At 36.6% G+C, this 19606-nt stretch overlaps 1 protein-coding gene across 1 annotated transcript in view; it reads left to right on the top strand.

Annotated features, from left to right (window-relative positions):
* alien (COP9 signalosome complex subunit 2 alien) overlaps positions 1-19606 on the top strand; it is a 43921-nt gene that overhangs the window by 7798 nt on the left and 16517 nt on the right. The window contains exons 3-5 of the mRNA XM_083130757.1: positions 1258-1383; positions 3777-3944; positions 5600-5774. Of these exons, the coding sequence (XP_082986883.1) occupies positions 1258-1383; positions 3777-3944; positions 5600-5774 (469 nt within the window). The remainder of the gene's footprint in view (positions 1-1257; positions 1384-3776; positions 3945-5599; positions 5775-19606) is intronic.

The following is a 19606-nucleotide window of genomic DNA, read 5'->3' as shown; positions in this document are numbered from 1 at the left end:
ATAAAGAGTTGCCTATGGGATCAGACTTTTGAATCACCCAGTATTTCTAATATAACTGGGAATGCAAACATTAGCTTTATGTGTGTTAATTCAAACAATATTGTTTTATGTTGTATTTAATTTCTGTTAAACCTTTACTTTTGAATTGGTATCATACGTTGACCTAAATATGTCATAACTCCAGATCCCACTGGTATCCCATTTTAAAATCTTGTACAATCGTTTTTGACAAAATTGCTACCCAAATTTTCATTACACCACCTTCAAATGTGTTTTACCCTTACATAAACATGTAATATCTCGTGTGAAAGAGCTCCTCAAGACCTTTCCAATGCTATCTGAATCTCTTCTATAGATTGACCACAAGGAAAAAAACCTTGGGCGAAAAGTCCCTGCGCAACTTTCCCTTCTTCCCTTCAGATCGGGCCAAAAGGAAGCATGGTCAACTCTCCCCCTCCCCTCCTTGCGAGAGTACGGTGCACAGGAGTCGCGGGTCTGCACAGGTTGTTTTGCTTGTGGTTCCACTATACAAGTGCCCTGATTGTCAGAATATTTCAAGTTAACAAGATTGTTGAAAAAGATTGTCAAAATTGCACATGTTGTACCTTTGTAATTTCGGAAATACAAAAGATGTGGATCTGCAACTTTGCATATTTTCCTACCTCAGGTGGCTCCTTTCAGTATGGCAGGTTTCAAATGAATCAAAAAATGTATTGTTTAAGACTTTGTTGATTTGACCTAGAATGAAGCATTGATAATTCATACTATAATCATGTTAATGTGCCAGTTTATCAGTAAAATTGCCAATAATTATACTGATTTGATTTCTATGAATAGTTTTATTAAGTGTAAAATTCTGCCATTCTGGAATTTATGTACTCTGATATTATAAGTGTCTAAATGTGCAATTTATTTTTGTAAGATAATCTTGATTGCAATCATGCATTTACATACATTAATTAAGGAGGCAAACTACTTAGGTGCTTTGTACAAGAGTTGTAATTATTTATCATGTTGGTATTGGTTGTTGGCGTTAGTAAATTTTATTTTGAAACTTGATGAGCACAGGCAAAAATTTCATATAGATTCATTCTTTGTAGTATATCACACAATAACTTGAGTGTGCACTTATATTTTGAGTGCATTCTTATTTATAGAGACAGATTGTTAAAAGGACGGAAATGCAGTTTTAGAGTTTTCTATCATTTCCTCCATATGTTTTTGGTAGCTAAGTGATGCTCACTCCTATTTTTTCAGGGTAATTACAAGGAGATGATGGAGAGGTATAAGCAGCTTTTAACCTACATCAAAAGTGCAGTGACGAGAAATCATAGTGAAAAATCTATTAATTCAATTCTCGATTACATATCCACATCGAAAAATGTAAGTTTCCGCATTGGTTCATTTGGTTCTTTTCTTCATTGTGAAATACAAAATTGTCTGCCGATATGTAGTAGATGTTTCATCATATGATACTTGGTAGCATCATCTCCTTATTGCTATTTGCGATTTGATATCCATTTCTTTGATTGAGGATTGAAGGGAAATGTTAATTTATTAAATAGCGTATGCAAATAGAAAAATAAAATGTTCAAGTAGTAAAGTTGTGAATGATACCTTTTGACTGTATTCCCTCTTTTTTTTTTTTTAAAGAATACTGCTTCATTGTGATTGTAAAAGCTGCAGCTGAATCATTGGACAATTTTAATGCATGACATCAGCAAAACTGCTGTTTCAAAGAAAGTAATAATGTAGCGTTGATAGTGAATGTAATACATTTTGTAATATTTAAAATTCGTTGTATTCAATAAATTTGAGTATGTATTGCACATAATGGACATGTTCTACACATCCGTTATTACTTTTCTGAATTTGCATGTTTTGTATAATTAAAGTTGGATTTTACTTGTAGGTATAATGGAATTGATATTGACCTGACGTTTAGATTTGCCATCATCTTGCATTACATACTGTTAAACTTTATTGGAATTGACTTTATAGATGTTGTGTGATGTAATATTTACATATGTTTGTTATTTTTCTTTTGAATTTTCTTGGTTTGGCACAAACTCATTGTGCTCATGAGGCAAAACTCTCGTTATACTGTACTAGGCTATTGGATATTATAGAAAAATCTTGCAGAGAGAAAGCAAACACCGTATTTTCTATAGTAGTGTGAATTAGAAAGCAAAAACTGTATTTTCAATTGTAATGTGACTTCTGTTAAGCCTTGGTTGGACTTTTGGCTATAGTCAGATCAGCTGTTTCTGAATTTTTCTTTCCTTTCGAAAAGCGACTTAATATTCCAAACACTGTTTCACATGATATGATGTCCGGTGTCTAGATTTCTAGTTAGACCTGAAGAAGGAGGAAGTATTTCCCTCCAAAACGTCGTCCGAATTAACATATATTCACTCACGTAAGTTTGCGTATTTATTTTGCAAAATTTAATGGCGTATCGTTGCTCAAGTGAATGCTGCATTTTGAGCTTCCAAAAATCTCGACGTTTTTAAACAATGTTCGCGCGATAAGTGACCCTTACTCTACCCGAGCTCGGAAGTGACTGATCGGGGTGGTGTTGGTTAACTAAGACCCCCCACCACCAATCCCGCTCGTGGTGGACACGCTGTTGACAAATGGAGTGCCGTGCGGTGGCCAATCTCATTACTTTCCGGACAAACCCTGTATTTCTTCAATTTTCTCGTAATAAGACATATTTCAGCATAATTTCATAATTGTCTTGCATATAATCAGTTATTTTAAAATTTATTCTTCATACCTTTATTGCAACTGATAGTTTATATTATCAATGGATAAGGAAATTACGGACATAGAAATTAAAAGCGGATGGTGTCTTTTCTTACCAACTAGTACAGAACAATAATATCCCCCCTTTTTATTTATCCCACCAACAATTGATATCCATGCGAACATTATTGATATAAAATGTTCTCAGTTATTGCTGTGCAGACATGAGAATCACCGTAAACAAGTTTAAACTGTTCTCATATCTTTTTATATAATTTTTTACTTCTCTCAACAATCAGTCAATAGTAAATATAACATTCGGTATATTACAAGCCCTACTTTATTGGCAATCGAGTATGGGAGTTTCAAGATGACATGCTGTTTGAGCCATGCACGTATCAGTGTGTTTATGCTTTGTCCGGGTATCTCTAGAGCAGGCAAACGGAATCGAGTGTCTGCGTACATAGTGATGCAAGATGGCTCCACCACAAAGATGTTAATCTGATATAATAGTAAATAAAATTTAGTATAATTGCAGTGAACCTTAAGATATTTTCTGTATTTTTCCACTACATTCTTCAGTTAAAGGGATTCTGACTTCCTGCATAATGAGAAATTCATAGTACTGTTGTGCATATTTTTGGCTTTACTGAAAATATTTTTGCATTTTTCTGACCCTTTTTTTAAATTTTTATTACATGAATACATAGATATTTTACAGTTTTATAGGACATAAAGTCCCAGGTGGGGCCTCCCTGTGCAGTCGTAATCAAGTCGTTGCCTTGTAATCAAGGGGTCCCAGGTTAGATACCAGGTGGACGCACATAGTGGTTCGGATCCCACTTTAAACTGTAGGTCCAGTCCCGATTAGCCTTACTGTGCACAAAGTGGACTTAAAACACCAAATCAATAAAGTCCCGGGCCATAGTCATCACTAATGCTGTTTTTCTTCCATATGTACTTGACTGTTTTTAATGTGAGCATAAATTGCCTAATGTTGTAGTATGTCAATGTATGTTATGTTGTAGATGGAATTACTTCAGGATTTCTACGAGACAACTCTGGAGGCTCTTAAGGATGCAAAAAATGACAGGCTGTGGTTTAAAACAAATACTAAATTAGGGAAACTCTACTTCGATCGTGGAGATTTCAACAAGTTAGCAAAGATTCTTAAGCAGTTGCACCAATCATGTCAGGTAAGATAAGAAGTTGCATGCTTTTCAAAACACTTTGTTTTCCGTGGGCATATAATTTGTATTGGTGGTTGAAGTTCATCTTATTTTATTGTCTTTCTTATCTGTAATGATCTGGTACGCTAGTACAGTACACTATACTGTCTATCAATGAATGAATTAATTAAAATTTTTGAGTTCTTTGCATATATGGCCATTTTACACCCTTTAATATACATGGGGAAATATCCCCTTGTTTAAAATCTTTACCTGAGAGTTAAAAAGTGAGTGTGAAAAACTCCTTGAAAGGTTAAAAGTGCAAGGTTTTAAAGGGGGACAGGATATACCCAAAACATTAAATAGGTAAGGTTACACACAAAACTTCCTCACACACAGTGGAAGAGACCTACTCTTCTCAAAAAGCTGAAAACATTACTTCAAAAACTGTTGTCATCACCCAACAGAGACAGTGATATCAGATTCATGTTTCCCAGTGCCTAAAAATTCCATTTTTCTGCCTTAAATTTCCCTTTTTCTGCCTTAAATTTCTCAATGCTTTTATTTAAGGTGTTCTCCCTTTTTTTTAAATTCTTTACTTCTGAAGTTTATAGGCAATGATATAAAAACATTGACTTTGAAAGAAATGCGCATCTCCCCGATGGCATAGTGGTAAGGTCCCAGGTTTGATACCCAGTGGAGGCACATTGCACAGTGGTTTGGATTCCACTTTAAACTGTAAGATCAGTCCCGATTAGAATATCTGTGCATAAAGTGGACTAAAAGCAACAATTCAAGCAAACACAAGAAATAAAAATTGCTAGTATTTTTACAAATATGTAAATCATTTCATTAAAACTTTGAATGGCCTCCCTGATTGCATAGTGGTAATCCAGTCATCTCCTTGTAATCAAGGGGTCCCCTGGTGACACATTGCACAGTGGTTTAGACTCCAATTTAAACTGCTTTGCGTATCTGCTTGATCTCCAATTTTTAAACTTGAAAACTCTCTATACTTTTGATTGCTGATACATTCATCTAGCATAAATATGGTCTCAAATGATGCTACTACAAAGGACAGAAAATCTTAATATATCATGTATGTAAATACAGAATGCATTTAAAATGCAAGAGTGAAGTAAATGAGAAATAATAATTACAAATAGGCACGTCTGGGTGGTTTTGTACGAAACTAGCTGTTTTGTAAATATGAAAAAAAATGCTCTGCTTTTGAAACGTAGTAATTGTTGAAAGTCTCATTGAGAATTCTGACATGCACTGATTGCATATGTGTTTTTATTACTTTTTTCTATTACTTTTGGCTGATTGTGATGATGAGGATGAGTGGTGATTAAATGAAATCTATGAGACACTCGCAAAGAACACCTACACACTGGGCCAAGTCTTGAACCTGGGAACTTTGATGGTAAGATCAAAAGTCAATCTCCTAACCTAACCACTTGACTAGCTGACTTTGCACCAAGTATTCTGTTGTTTCTGCTAGTGACTACTATTGAACCTTTAACACCTAGTTCAGCATCTTTTACCTGTAGCCTTCAAGTGAATGAAATGATAGGAAAATTCAGTGCAGGAAGAGTTACATGTAACAGTGTTCATTAAAATGTTATGGTGGAAAAACTTGAGCTGACTAACTTATGTGTTTTTCCATTTCTTTTGTGCAGACAGATGATGGAGAAGATGACTTGAAAAAGGGCACTCAGTTGTTAGAAATCTATGCATTAGAAATTCAGATGTACACGGCACAGAAGAACAATAAAAAGCTAAAGACGCTGTATGAACAGTCCCTCCACATAAAGTCTGCTATACCACATCCCTTAATTATGGGAGTTATAAGAGGTAAGTTTCTAGGTATTTTCAACTTACAATGAGAGTGTAACCAAATCATTTATGACAGTAGCCTTTTATTAAGCAGCATTTTTTTTTGTTATAACTTCCTGTGTATTTGCTGACAGTGTTGTTAATTCAGTCCTTTGTTATAGCTCACATGTCTCTTCTGGTTTTGTGTGTCTCATTTAATTAATGTATTTTCTGTTATGCTCAAGTTTTTTTTTACATATAACAATCTTCTTCATTAGGGATGCACTGATATAATAACTTGCATAAAGTAATTAATACACATTTAGAAAAAAATGGGTAAAAAAGTTGTCATGTAATGTCATTGTTTTTTGAGCAGAAGTTTATTAAAAATGAGTGTTTTGTGTTGTAGTAGTAGTAACAGTATATGTAAAGTAGCTTATTTTGTGATTTTTGCTTTTTGGCCACCAGCAGAGAATCTAAATGATGCAATTTTTTTGTCAGGTTTTCTGGAAGAATATCACATCTTGTTAAACCAGCTTCTGTCCCATGAAAATTCAAGCACAGATGACAGATGAAAGAGCAGACTTGTGCTGCTGTTTCATAACATACTTGCTTATTGCTTGGCATTAGTTTCATCCTCGGTGTTCAATAGGGTGTGTCAGAAAAACACTCTCAATAAGAGTTTTGCAATGCCTCTAAGAAGTTGCCTTTGACAGCCCAGATGAAGGATCAAGAAATGCTATTAGTAAAATTGTTTATCTTCATGCTCCTACCCCAGATTAAAGTTTTGAAATTTTGCTAAAATTGCACTCAATTGAGGAATTGTTTACCTGGTCCTCGGTGGCCCATAATAGTATAACTGGTAGTTTCATGTGTAAGTAGACATGTTTTCATCTTGTTTAGACCCATCGTTGTGTTTCATCCCTTGGCAAAATCGGGTATAACTGCTAAAACATGGGAAAATTGACAGAAAAAGAGGAGAAATTTCAGTCTCAGTGAGGCTTGTGAGAGCCCATCTGTGAATCCCATGTCGGGAAGCAGGTGTGGGGGGGTGCTCCAACTCCCATCACACCATGCTGCCTTCGCACATCGGTTGATTCTTGCTTCCTTTAGCTGTTTCTATTCATGCAGATCTCTGTTTAGCATTTTCCTGCTAACCCAACAATGAAGAAATGTGTGCACATGGAACCCCACCCAAGCACTCCACTCTGAGCACTTCATTTTCAAAAGTTTCTGCCAATTCTGATTTTGTTCTAAATTTCAGCATTGTTGGCGTGATGGCTGGTGTGACTTTTAATTTGCCATCTCTGGCTTCTTACCACCAGGGTTGTTACCCTTAGACACTGAGGCCGATTTTCCAGGTATTTGCACCAACGCCGAGGGTGTTTTCAGCGGGATATTTGGAAATTCTGCACGCTTCTAAATTAAATTCTATATTTCCGGTACGAAAAACGTTAGAGGTACAAATGATAACTCGTTTTGTTCAGTATACTTTGGGCTATAATCCTGACGGGGAAAAAAATCTATATTTTTTTACACAAAATTTGAAATTCATCGGGCCCCATGCAGGCTACGCCAGGATGTGAGTTTCAAAAGGTACCCACATAATGCCTCATATGTTATACACCCTTTACTCTTGTTGGAGTAGAGGAAAAGCATCAATGCCACAGTTTGCCGCTGGTCACATGCCACAATTTGGGAAACGCACACTCAACGAAAGTTCAAACTCGAATAATTTCAATTTGTCCAACTCACTTTGTTACTCTGTCATACCATCTGCGGCAACTTACCTAAGTAAACAAGTGACACAAGGGGCTAAAAATAGCTTGACCGACAGAAACTAGGCAAATCGTTTAACAATACTTCCTTTGTATTCTTTCCCTGCTGCCTCCCCCTCCCATCAACTCCACCCCTGCTTTTGGCACCAGGAATGTCGGATGGTTGTACTTCTATTGTCAAAAGTGTGTTTTGAAACACCAAAATTGAGAAAGAAGCGATGTTTTTGAAACCAATGAAAATAAATTGCAAAGAAAAAACACAATTTTTTGGACATCGCCCCCAAATAGTAACAATGAAATTAAACTTTACTAATTGTCAATGACATACCTCTAGACTCATGCAGAGCTCAAAACTTGCATCTCCAATCATTATCCAAGTTACAGTATGTTAAAGAAGTAACATACTACTAGAAGCCGTCCTTAAGGGAAATACCTGCTGTAACTCCCATGTCACGGCCGTCCTTTAAGAGGGAGGTGGAGTTTGGCGAAGGTCGCCGTGGAAAGCGCCAAAATTTAACATGGGCTTTTTTGCATTTTGTTGAATATAACGTTTTAGGACAAAAATTTGCCGGAAAACACTCAGTGGATGTGAACTTAGTTTATGAAACTTTGAGTACATGACACATTCATACAATTTCAGTTCGTTAAATGTGCACAAATTCCATTATTTTTTTTCAATTTCCCATAAGGAAATACGTAAATAAGCACAGAATGGTTATAGGATTTGTGGGTAGCACCAATGAAAATGGCCATTATGATGCATACTAACGTAATGGTCAATCCTTTTATGACTAAGCTAGGGAGGGCTTTTCTTTCAAAAGTCACTTGCACAGCCCAAAATGATTGTTTAAAAATGTCATGTATTATCGACAGCGAAAGATACGGCCGCTTCAGCCGAATTTCATTCGTAATAGTTCGCCACTTGGCCACTAGATGTCTCTGTTTGAAAATTGCCCCAGGGTGACGGGGAGGGCTAGACGCGCGGGTGTTTGAATCCTCTGCACAGCTGGGTTCCGTCCCCTCGTCAGAAGGCCCCGTAGCTGTCACAGCTTGATTTATTGCCTCTTTCCCAGGCAAGAAACCAAGAAAGCAGGAAGGTCACGAGTTTGTGTATGTTTGAGTGTAGAGAAGCAGAGCATATTTACCGTGAATTGGAACCAGTGACACAGTAACTTTATCTCGATCCCTACCGCGAAGGACGTATTCAGGGGGGTCCAGGAGTCCCAACCTCCCCCCGAAAGACTTACCAAGTACAAAAATTATATAATGAGATCATAAAATAACTTCAATTAAGTAATGAAAATAAGGTTGTTGTCTAATCGCAATTTGTTTATTTCCGCAAAAATATTGGAAAGCAATACGACTTTGAATGACAGTACCAAAGAAGATTTATGCAAGAATTATTACTACTTATAATAACATGCAAAATATTACCAGGAATTTTACTTTCGTCAACTGGATCTAACATCATTTTTTCATACTCAATAAATATTATATTCTTTATCTATTTGGCATTAATTTCCTTGCCAGGGCAGTTTCTATTTATTTACAAATTTTGCCGACCTTAACTACACGTAAGCTAGATAATGAATACGTGATGTTATACTGTATCACTGTTGTTATATCGCCTTCTTATCTATTAATGTAATAAACATACGTATATTAATTAATTTAATATAATTATACTTATTTTAATTTAACATTATTATTATTATTATTTTGAGACATTACGTTAAGACGCCCCTCCGAAATATATATCTCGATACCTGCCTGGTGTTCGATTTGAATAAAATGTAGAAAAGGCAGGGAGGGTGGTAGCGCTTCCTCTTTTTACATTTCGATAGTTTTACCTCACATGTAGTACTTTGTGAGTCAACGGTGCAGATAGGAAATGCGTGTACACACACACACATAATTGATGATTAATTCGCAAAGGAACTTCGTTAAATTCCCATGCTTGTTCCGCTCACAAATCATATCCTCTCCAAATTACAATAGCCTACTATCGTTGTTGCTTACATATATGTGTGTGTGGTTCCTAGAACTTCACTATTTCCAAGCATAAACTTGATGTGACTCTTACAAAACATTTGTTTTTGGAGTGGAAGGATCATGAAAAGGTCTACTGTTTCTTTGCAAATCTTCAATTAATCTAAAATTTAGTATAAAAACATAATTTTGGCTGACTTGCTAACTTGAGATTTAAAGACAAATTATTAATTTGAATTCTCCATAACAATAACAAAAGTGACATAAAATGTAGAAGGACAAGACTAGTGTCGGGACAGGCTTTTAAAAATTCGAGACGAGACGAGATTGATCATGTGTCCCGAGACAAACGAATATTTTCGAGACGAGACAGCATTTCACAGCATTTCCACGAGACGAGACAGGCCAAAGTCTCGTCTCGTGGGCAACACTAGACAAGACTCTTGGCTTGGTTGAGAATTACGTTAGACATGTACAGGTTAGGAAAGGGGAGGGAGAATTCCGTCTTCTTCCTCTTCAGCGCGAACCCTGCCTCCTACATTCTACATGTCCATTCAAAATGTCTTCTTAGTTTCAGATATTTTTGCCTCCCCTATAGCGTAATGGTAAAGATGACCCTCGTAATGTCAAAAGGTCCCGAGTTTGGTACCTGGTGGATGCCCAATAGTTCAATCCCACTACAAATGTAGGTCCAGTCCCGATTAGCCTATCTATACATAAAGAAGACTTACAGAAACTCAAACTCAAGATACTCAAACGACCGGCATAGGGTTGACGGCGCTTGGTGCAGTGAGAGAGCTCCCCTTTGCCAAATGAAAATTAGGAAACAAAAACTCATCTTCAGGGGTTCCCTCACTTTTTCGCCCTTAGATGGCAGCTGCTGATAAGGGATGAGCATCCCCCCTCAAAAAAAAATTCTGCCTACGAGCCTGCTGTCCTGCATCGTGACCGTCCGGTCTAAGGCGTTATGCTTTGGGCTCTCCAGCTACGGGACGCGCGCAGGTTCGAGTCTCCTGGAAGAAGCGTAACAACTTTTCTCCTGATATTTCGGCCAGTCAAACTCGCGGCCCGCGGGCCGCATGTAGGCCCCAGCATCCGTTAATGCCTTGGCCCCACTTAACACTTCATGCTTGAAATTATCTATACATTTGTAGTTATCCCGTTTTCTCTTTTCTCGTGATACAAGACCAGACTCATCCAAACTTCAACACATTGACCAATTTTCCCTACACAGGTATACATTCCATTATAGAGTAGGTGTTGTGTCAACTAAGCAAGCTGATGGACATGTTACTTCTGAAGTACGAAAATATCTTGCCAGCTGGGGGAGGGCAGCATGCATACTTTCTGTCGCCTATGAGTTTGTTTCTTGATTTTCAAGGATTTACCTGGAAGAAAATTCAGTTTCTGTAAAAGTTTCAAAGAACCATATGGCTGCCCAAACTTCGTGGGAGTAAGAAAAGGACTATAGAAGAGGAATGCAGATTTTTCAAGTGAAATGCTTACTTTTGTTGTGAAGTGAATACTGAAAAGCGTAGAAATTTTGTACCCTGATAAAGTAAATTCATTCAGAAATATTTCTTTATCACGAAATAAATTTGCCATAATCTGTGGCGGAGTGGTTAGCACAACCCGTCGCGACACCAGAGGTTGCGGGTTCGAATCCTGGCCTGAGCATGGGTTTTCTTTGTATGTGTCCCTTCATCAATTTCATCATATCATTACTCATCCTCATCGTCGCCATTAGCCAAACGTTGCAGAAAAGGAACGCTAATAAAAAAATCAGAGGAGAGGATTTATTACTTAGTCAACGAACAATTGAAAGCGAAAATTGTTCGTGTTGTTGCCTTTTCGCTCACAATATGCGAAATTACGGACGTCTGTGAGCTAGCTCGGTTTGCTCCCTTCACTCGTGGATGCGATTCTTATCTCGATATGACAGTAAAACTACTTGAATGATTCCTCCCCGTGACACAAGAGCTGATATTTTGAAGGAAGTGGAGGCCATTTTGCAAAGTTACAGTCTTCCGTTATATTAAAACTTTTTAATAAAGTTATAATTTGTCCAAAGTAAAAATACTACGTGGTGAAGTTGGAAACAGGTTTCAAGACTTCATAGGGTGCGAAAGGCAATAATCTTGTTCTGCTCTGCTCCCTTTTCTTTAAGATGGTGCGTGTGAAAGTCCTGACTTCGAATGGAACTTATTTAATTGCAGTGCAACTCGTATTGAAAAATAAATATCGCGAGGTGGGCTATCCTTGATTTTTCTTATATCTCCAATAGCAATATCCTCGAATAAGCTATTTTGCTGTAGAAATTTTATTAATTTTGGTTGCACTTGCCTTGGTGAAAAGTTGTTTTCCATAATGAAGATTAATGAAACAGCCGAATGATCAAGAATGACTGACAAAACATTTGTTGTCTGCATTAAGAGTTTCATGCTAACAAAAAACTTATTGCAGACTTATGAGAAGCTTGTTAAAAAAAAAAAAAAACAGTGAAATCTGTGCGAAACGAAACTATAATTGCACACAAACAGTTACAATTGTAACCAATTTATACTCGAAAGTAACATGTAAAATACTATAACCATGAAAAAATATGGGGGGAGGTCTATATAATTTACATATCGATGCTGCAATAATAATCACTGGAATCCCCCCCTCCCTTCGGCCCCATTGGGTCGAACCACTTAGTTCTGGATTTTAAGGTGTTGGGGTTCTAGATATGTGGCCCGGATAGTTTTGACATTATCGTTATGCGGCCATACTCACTAATTGAGTTTGACATTGCTGGTCTATAGGACCTGTTGAGGAGATATATGCGTGTGTGTGTGTGTGTCATAGAACATCACTACTTCCAAACAAACTTGATGTGGCTCTTACAGAAACATCTGTTTTGGAGTGGAACGATGACGAAAAGTTTACACTGGCCTCCCCGATGGTGCAGTGGTAGCGTCGTAGCCTTGTTATCAAGGGGTTCCAGGTTCGATACCCGGTGGAGGCACGTAGTGGTTCGGATTCAACTTTAAACTGTAGGTCCAGTCCCGCTTAGCCTTACTGTGCATAAAGTGGGCTTAAAACACTAAATCAATCAACCAACAAAACGGTTTACCGTTTCTTTGCAAATCTTCAATTAATGTAAAATTTAGTATAAAAACATAATTTTTGCTGACTTTCTAACTTGAGATTTAAAGACAAATTATTACTTCGAATTCTTCATTAAAAATAACAAAAGTGATATAAAATATTGGATAAAATTCTTGCCTTCGCTGAGAATCAAATTAGAGATGTACAGGTTAGGAAAGTGGAGGGAGGATTTCCTGGCGTCTTCCCCTTCAATGTGAACGGTGCCTCCTTCGTTCTACATTGCATTCAAAATTTCTTCTTAGTTTCAGATATATTTTGCATCCCCTATAGCATAATGGTAAAGGTGACCCTTGTAATTTAAAATATCCTGAGTTTGGTATCCGGTGGACGCCTAATAGTTAGTTCAATCCCACTATAAATATAGATCCAGTCCCGATTAGTCTATCTGTATATAAAGTAGACTTAAAACAGAAACTCAAGATACTCAAACGATTATCATAGGGTTGGCGGCGATTGGTGCAGTTAGAGAGCCCCCTCTGCTCAATCAAAATTATGAAACATAAACTTTTCAGTCAGTAAAACCATCGTGGTACGAACATTAAAATTTTTGTTTCAATTACATATTCGACGTTGATCTTGTCCAGCAGATTACCAATTGTGATAACTTTTCTCTTCTTTAAAAACTACACAAGGAAACAAGTTGAAAACGTAAATTGGACAAGGTTTCTTCTCTAGAACTGATTTTTAAAAGACCATGTCTTAGAGAAGCTCTGAAGGATATTCTATTCTTAAAACGCCAATCAGAATAAGGGATCAGCACTTATGTATATTTTCTCCCGCAGGCACGTGACCGGGGGGGGAGGGTGAAGCTGAAGACCGTTCCGAAATCCTACAAATATGTAATTAAAATAGGGTATAGCGGTGATTAATTTTACTTACATTAAACATCCTGTACAATAACTTGTAATATACTGATAAATTCATTTTCAGGGGTTCTATTCCCCACTTTTTCGCCCTTAGATGGCAGCTGCTGATAAGGGATGAGCCTTCCCCCCGAAATAAAATTCTGGCTACGGCCCTGCTGTTCTGCATCGTGACTGTATGGTCCGATGCATCATGGTTTGAGCTCCGTCTACGGGACGCGCGCAGGTTCGAGTCTCTTAGGGGAAACGTATCAACTTTTCTCCTGAGATTTCGGCCTGTGTATAGGGCCGGTTGCCACCCACCATCGTGAGGAGATTGGGAAGCTATGAATGAGTCACGGAAACCTACAACAAAGATTAGGGGTTCGTCGTGCTGACCGCACATAACTGGTTGGACTGGAAGTGACGCCTACAGTCGGTAGGTGGGCTCTGGCCCTCAGGGGCTGTAGCACCACGGGTTTACTTACGTATATTGGCGTAACCAAGTGTGGGTCCACAGAGGCTCGGCCTCTCCTCGAAATTCTGTCACTTTATTTTGGCCAATTCACTGGGATTTTTTTAAGAGTACTTTGTAACACGTATAGTGCTGATCTTGAAGATCATACTATAATTAGTTGGACTAAATTTCACTTGGCAAGCAATCAATTAACATTGGAAAAAATCACAATAGGAGAGAGCAACTAATGTGATGCAGGAACTGGTCATATGTTTCCACAGGGGATTCCCATCACCACTGAGAGTTTGTCCCCACCCTTGGCCGATTAGCCGGCCCCGTGGCGGAGTATTTATCTCATTTCGCTACGACGCCAGTGGTCCCGGGTTCGAATCCGGTCTGGGCATACGTGTCCTTCGTGAGCGTCTCTTCATCGATTACATCATATCATCATTAGCCAAGAGTGGCAGAAAGGCGAAGTAAAATAAACAAAATCAATCAATCTTGGCCGATTAAAGCTGCTGTGAACTCCAACGATGAGAACTGTGCAAAGGGACTTAATTCAGATCATAACAAAGAAAACTACTTCATCAAAGTGTATGTTCAATATTATACTATTGTTTCCTGACATCTTTGTTACTACTGTACATTTTGTTACATTGTTTTGTCCGTCTTTCTCCTTTTCAGTTTTTCCATATGTTATTACGCATGTCCACGTTTCCCATTTTTAAATTCCAGGTAGTTTCGCTCCTGCCCATCTCTAATAGGGACTCGATTCGTTAATAGTTGAAATAATAATTGTTACTAATTCTTGCCTTATTATTATTATTATTATTATATTGATTTTGTATAAAAAAACACCCCCTTCAAAGGAAAATACTTTCTTTCAACAGATATTCTCTACCGCCTTCTTTACTCTCAATTGATAAAATTCCAACCTCAACAAGAAAATTCAACATAATTATAGTAGCCACTGTAATCAACCAAATTTATTCAATCAAAACTTTAGTCATGAATGTTCTGTCTCTGGAGCCTGCCACTCGTCTCGCTCCATGCAAGAATCAGCCAGCAAGCAGAGAAATGCGAATTGCTTTGCCAGTGGAGAAATTTTAGCCTCCGAAACCAGAATGAAAAGAAACAGGTGGGTATCCTTTTCCTGGAAACCTCCCTGCGGGAGTCACGCGGAGGGGAGGGGGTGGTGAAGGAAGGAAGGTTCTCTGGCCTCAGGCTTAGGACAGCCGAAAAGAATTCCTAGTCCTCTGATATGTCGCTAGGTGTCTCTGTATCGCATCGGGGCAGGAAACTACTTTCATGCCAACCTCCAGCCCACTCTTAAGGGTTAAAGGTCCAGGAACCCAGAAATTCTAATGGGTTCCGTAACAGGACCAGAACCTTTTTCTCACACAATTTATATTCGATCCAAGTTGCGTATTCTTTCATTTTAATACGAAACTTTGACCCGATAATAAAATATATAACCAAAAAATATAAAATTCCTTGAATTGCACGACTAACTATTCTATGTAAATGAATATTCTGTCTAATAGAAATATTTCGATATTTAATCAAACCATATTTAAATTGATCTGGAAAAAAATGTCCTTGGACCGTATTTAAATTGATCTGGGAAAAAGGTTCCTGGACTGTGTTTAATTTGATCCAGAAAAAAAGGTTCCTGGACTGTATTTAAATTTATCTAGTTCCTGATTTTCCATCCTGGACCCGAATTGAATTTACTTAAAATTCCTGGACCTCTAGCAACCCTGCTCACCACTACACCTGTATCTACTGCTTGCATATGGCATGGTACTTGTGTGACTTCCATACATTTGCTGGAGCTATAAAATGTTGCAACCTCATCACACAAGCTGGTAAGAAGAAGTGGCAGTGTTGGTTTGCAAATGAGTGTAATCATTTGCTCTGAAATTCGAGGGTAAAATTTTGAACTATCTCAATTCTTGTGATTTTCTTGTCTTCAGTGTATGGCTCAGACCAAGCCCACTGTGCCTGCTCTAACCAACCATCATCACCAGTGTTTATTAGGATCTTAGATACTCTTAACATTTTCAAAGAAAAAGCATGGGAACAAAATGTATGTAATGATGGGGTGAAGCTCATTCGGAAGGAAAATGTAACATGTAAACATACTAAATTTATGCTGCTTTAAAACTAAGTAATTTTTATAGGCAAAAATAGCAAATATTTTGTGTTGAATAATATGCAAAATACTAATCATGTTAAACTGTATATAGTGTCATTATATTTAAGCTCTAAATAAACATGGCAGCTGATAATATTTTGGTATCATTTAAAAAATTGCCAAAATTGAGCTACAAAGACTGCAAAATATATTTGAAGTTACAATTATGTAGTACATCCAAAATATTGTATTTATTATTTTCCTGTAGTTTACGGTTATTACAAGCATAAGAAAACAGTTTTTTCTATTATTCATCTATTACGGGGAGAGAGGTACGTACATTCCAGAAATATCAAATCAAGATTCAAACGACACTTCAGAGAATCAGATTTTTGAGAAGATGCAAGTTAAACAATATAGTGCCAAATTTTTTGAAGTGGAAAGTTCGAACTCGTAATACCTACACCAGTGATTTTAAAGGAAAGCTACAAATGTTAATGATAGGACGCCTAATCAGGGACTCGTACTCAGAATTGGACAGCCTTTCTCGAAAGACATATGATCTCCACATAACATTGTCAAATTCTTTGCACCCACTCATATGGGATAAAGTAAACAGAGCTACAGAACAAGTTGTAGAACACTACAGCAAGCTTTCAGAAAGGAGACTTGATAGGAAATTCTACCAGCTAATTCAAGAAGAACAAGTTATATACAACAACAATGAAAGAAGGGAAGCAGTTAATGTCACTGGTAAAATAGAAACTAAGAACATTGACAACAGATTATTTATAAATCTTACGGATATTGAGGTACCTGATGAGTATATAGAAATTTTTCAATTCGGAATGAAATTTTCAGTTGGTAGTGCTTATATACACAAGGAAGATTTCGTGATTTCAATAGAGAAAGCACTGAATTTCTTAGATGATGAGGAGGAAAAAAGAAAATTACGAAGTCTCACACATGATGCTCTTGATGAACGTTTAAGTTTTGAATACAACAGAAGAACTAACAGAGGTCCAAAATACACAGAACGGGAGAAAGAGCATATAAGGTTGGGAAAAAAAGTTCATGGTTTCAAGATCTGGTTGAAAGAAAACGACATTTTCTTAATAAAATCGGACAAGGAAAATAAACCTGTCCTTATCCGAATTAAGGACTATAAAGAAAAAATGGAAGAATGTTTCAAATTAAACAATTTCACAGAAACCTCTCGAAACCCTATAACTAAAATAATAAATGAGGTAAAGAAAGTAATTGAAAGCAGTATCACGATACCAAGAGAAATGAAGAAAAAACTCATTGTCAAAAATTCAACCCTGCCGATTGCCTTTGGACTACCAAAAACTCACAAACCTGGAACTCCAATACGACCCATCATTGCAACTTTCACACATCCTGCATACAAACTATCCAAATATTTAGTTGAAAGACTTGCTATAATTAAACAACAAACACCATTCAGTGTTAAAAATGCATATGAAGTGAAACAGAAACTAAAAAATATTGTTTGGAATAGCGAGTATCGTATTGCAAGTTTTGATGTAGAAAATTTATATCCTAGTGTCCCAATAGAAGGTGCCACAGATGCATTACACAGATGGCTTATTGAGATGAAGGTTAACCCAGTAGAATCATGGGAAATGGTTCGATGGTTTACTGTATGTGCAAATTACAATTACTTTATATTTGATGGCAAAATCTATCAGCAAAATAATGGTCTATCAATGGGAAACCCAGTATCCGGAATCATCTCCAGCATTTTTCTTCATTACATAGAATCTCCAATTGTTAATGCGATAGGTGCGGATATCAAACTCTACATCAGATATGTAGATGATGTGCTAATTATTGCTAAAAATGAGAACACCATCATGGACGTATTTAAATCATTAAATGAATCACATCGTCGCATAAAATTCACTTGCGAACCCATGAATAACAATGTAATTTCTTTCCTTGATCTGCAAATTAAGACAACTGACTCAATAATTCAAACATCAGTCCATAGAAAAAAATTAGCGGGGGAAAAATACATCCATGCCAAATCAGAACATTCGCGTATAACAATGGATAACATATTTTTAAATTTTTTCCTGAGAGCACAAAGACTATGTTCTAATAATGAGGATATCAAAAATGAAGAAGAAAGGCTCTTTAATATAGCAAAAGAAAATGGCTTTCACACTACCAGAATAAACCAAATCAAAAAACAAGTTGCAAGAAAACTAAAGGAAAAGAGAAATACAGACAAAGATGAAAAATCTGTTGAAAAGAAATTTGTGTGCATTCCATTCCACAAGGGATTCTCACATAAAATTGCAAAAATTTTTAGAAGTTTTAATTTCAAAATTGTTTTTAAATCACCAAGAAGTTTGGAATGTACATTTAATGAATTCAAAATGAGAAACTCGCTACCAGATGTGGAAACCACAGGAATATATAATATAAGTTGTTCATGTTCAAAAGATTATGTGGGACAAACAGCAAGGAAAATGGCAATAAGATGGCATGAACATGATTTGGACATTATAAATCTAAACCCAAGAACAGGTTTGTCAACTCATATCATCGAAGAGAAGCATTTGATTAAAAAGAGAAGGGTTTTAAAAAGATTAACGGGAAACATAGAGTTGAATGTCTGGGAAGCCTCGTTCATTGCAGAAGAACACTGGAATAAATTAAATAATGAAAATGGTAACATAGATCCAGTGTGGAGTTTTCTTTTTCAGAAATGGAGTAAGCCACCATCTTTAAAATTTAATGTAACAGAAAACATCAAGAGACTTTGTGAAAACAATGATGAATTTGAATTACCTGATGATATTTGGGATTCATAATTTAAAAAAATAGACTGCTTTTTTCACAGTTAAGTTGCTATATTACAACAATGTAACATTGACAACATCCATTATATAACAGATTCTTTTTGTTTAAAAATTACTAACCATTGTTATAACTGTATCTTTAGTCAAAAAGGAGCGTGTGTTCTCCTGAAACGTCACAAAGAAAAAACTGTTTTCTTATGCTTGTAATAACCGTAAACTACAGGAAAATAATTCTATCATGCAAGCAATGTGTACATACAAGAAAAACTATTATTGTATTTATTACTGGAAGAAAAGTTACTGAAATTATTATCTAGTTTCATTAATACACATGCCCTAAATCAAGGAAGGAACAAGACTTAACCTTTTGACACAGCCTTAGATCGAGAAAGCCCCTAATTTCTTTGAAACTAAGGCAGTCTTTTTGCCTATCTCCAGTTCCTTTGATATGCAGCATAGCATTCTATCTATAGACTATAGAAAGGAAATCCTGATCAGAAAACATCTTTCACATTAGAAAAATACATGTATGTGTATGTACTGTGCCGAAAATGATACAATCAATTTTATTCATGTTTTTTTTTAAATCACAAACTGTGATTTAAATTTAAAAATCTTAAAATATAATTTTTTAAATGAAAATTATGATTTTTATCCATCCTTGATATATATATATCAAAAGTGTTC

Source organism: Lepisma saccharinum, chromosome 11 (assembly GCF_977018435.1).
Source record: "Lepisma saccharinum chromosome 11, izLepSacc3.1, whole genome shotgun sequence".
NCBI lineage: Eukaryota > Metazoa > Arthropoda > Insecta > Zygentoma > Lepismatidae > Lepisma > Lepisma saccharinum.
Note: the sequence above shows the minus strand (reverse complement) of the source record. Positions and strands in the feature narration are given on the sequence as shown.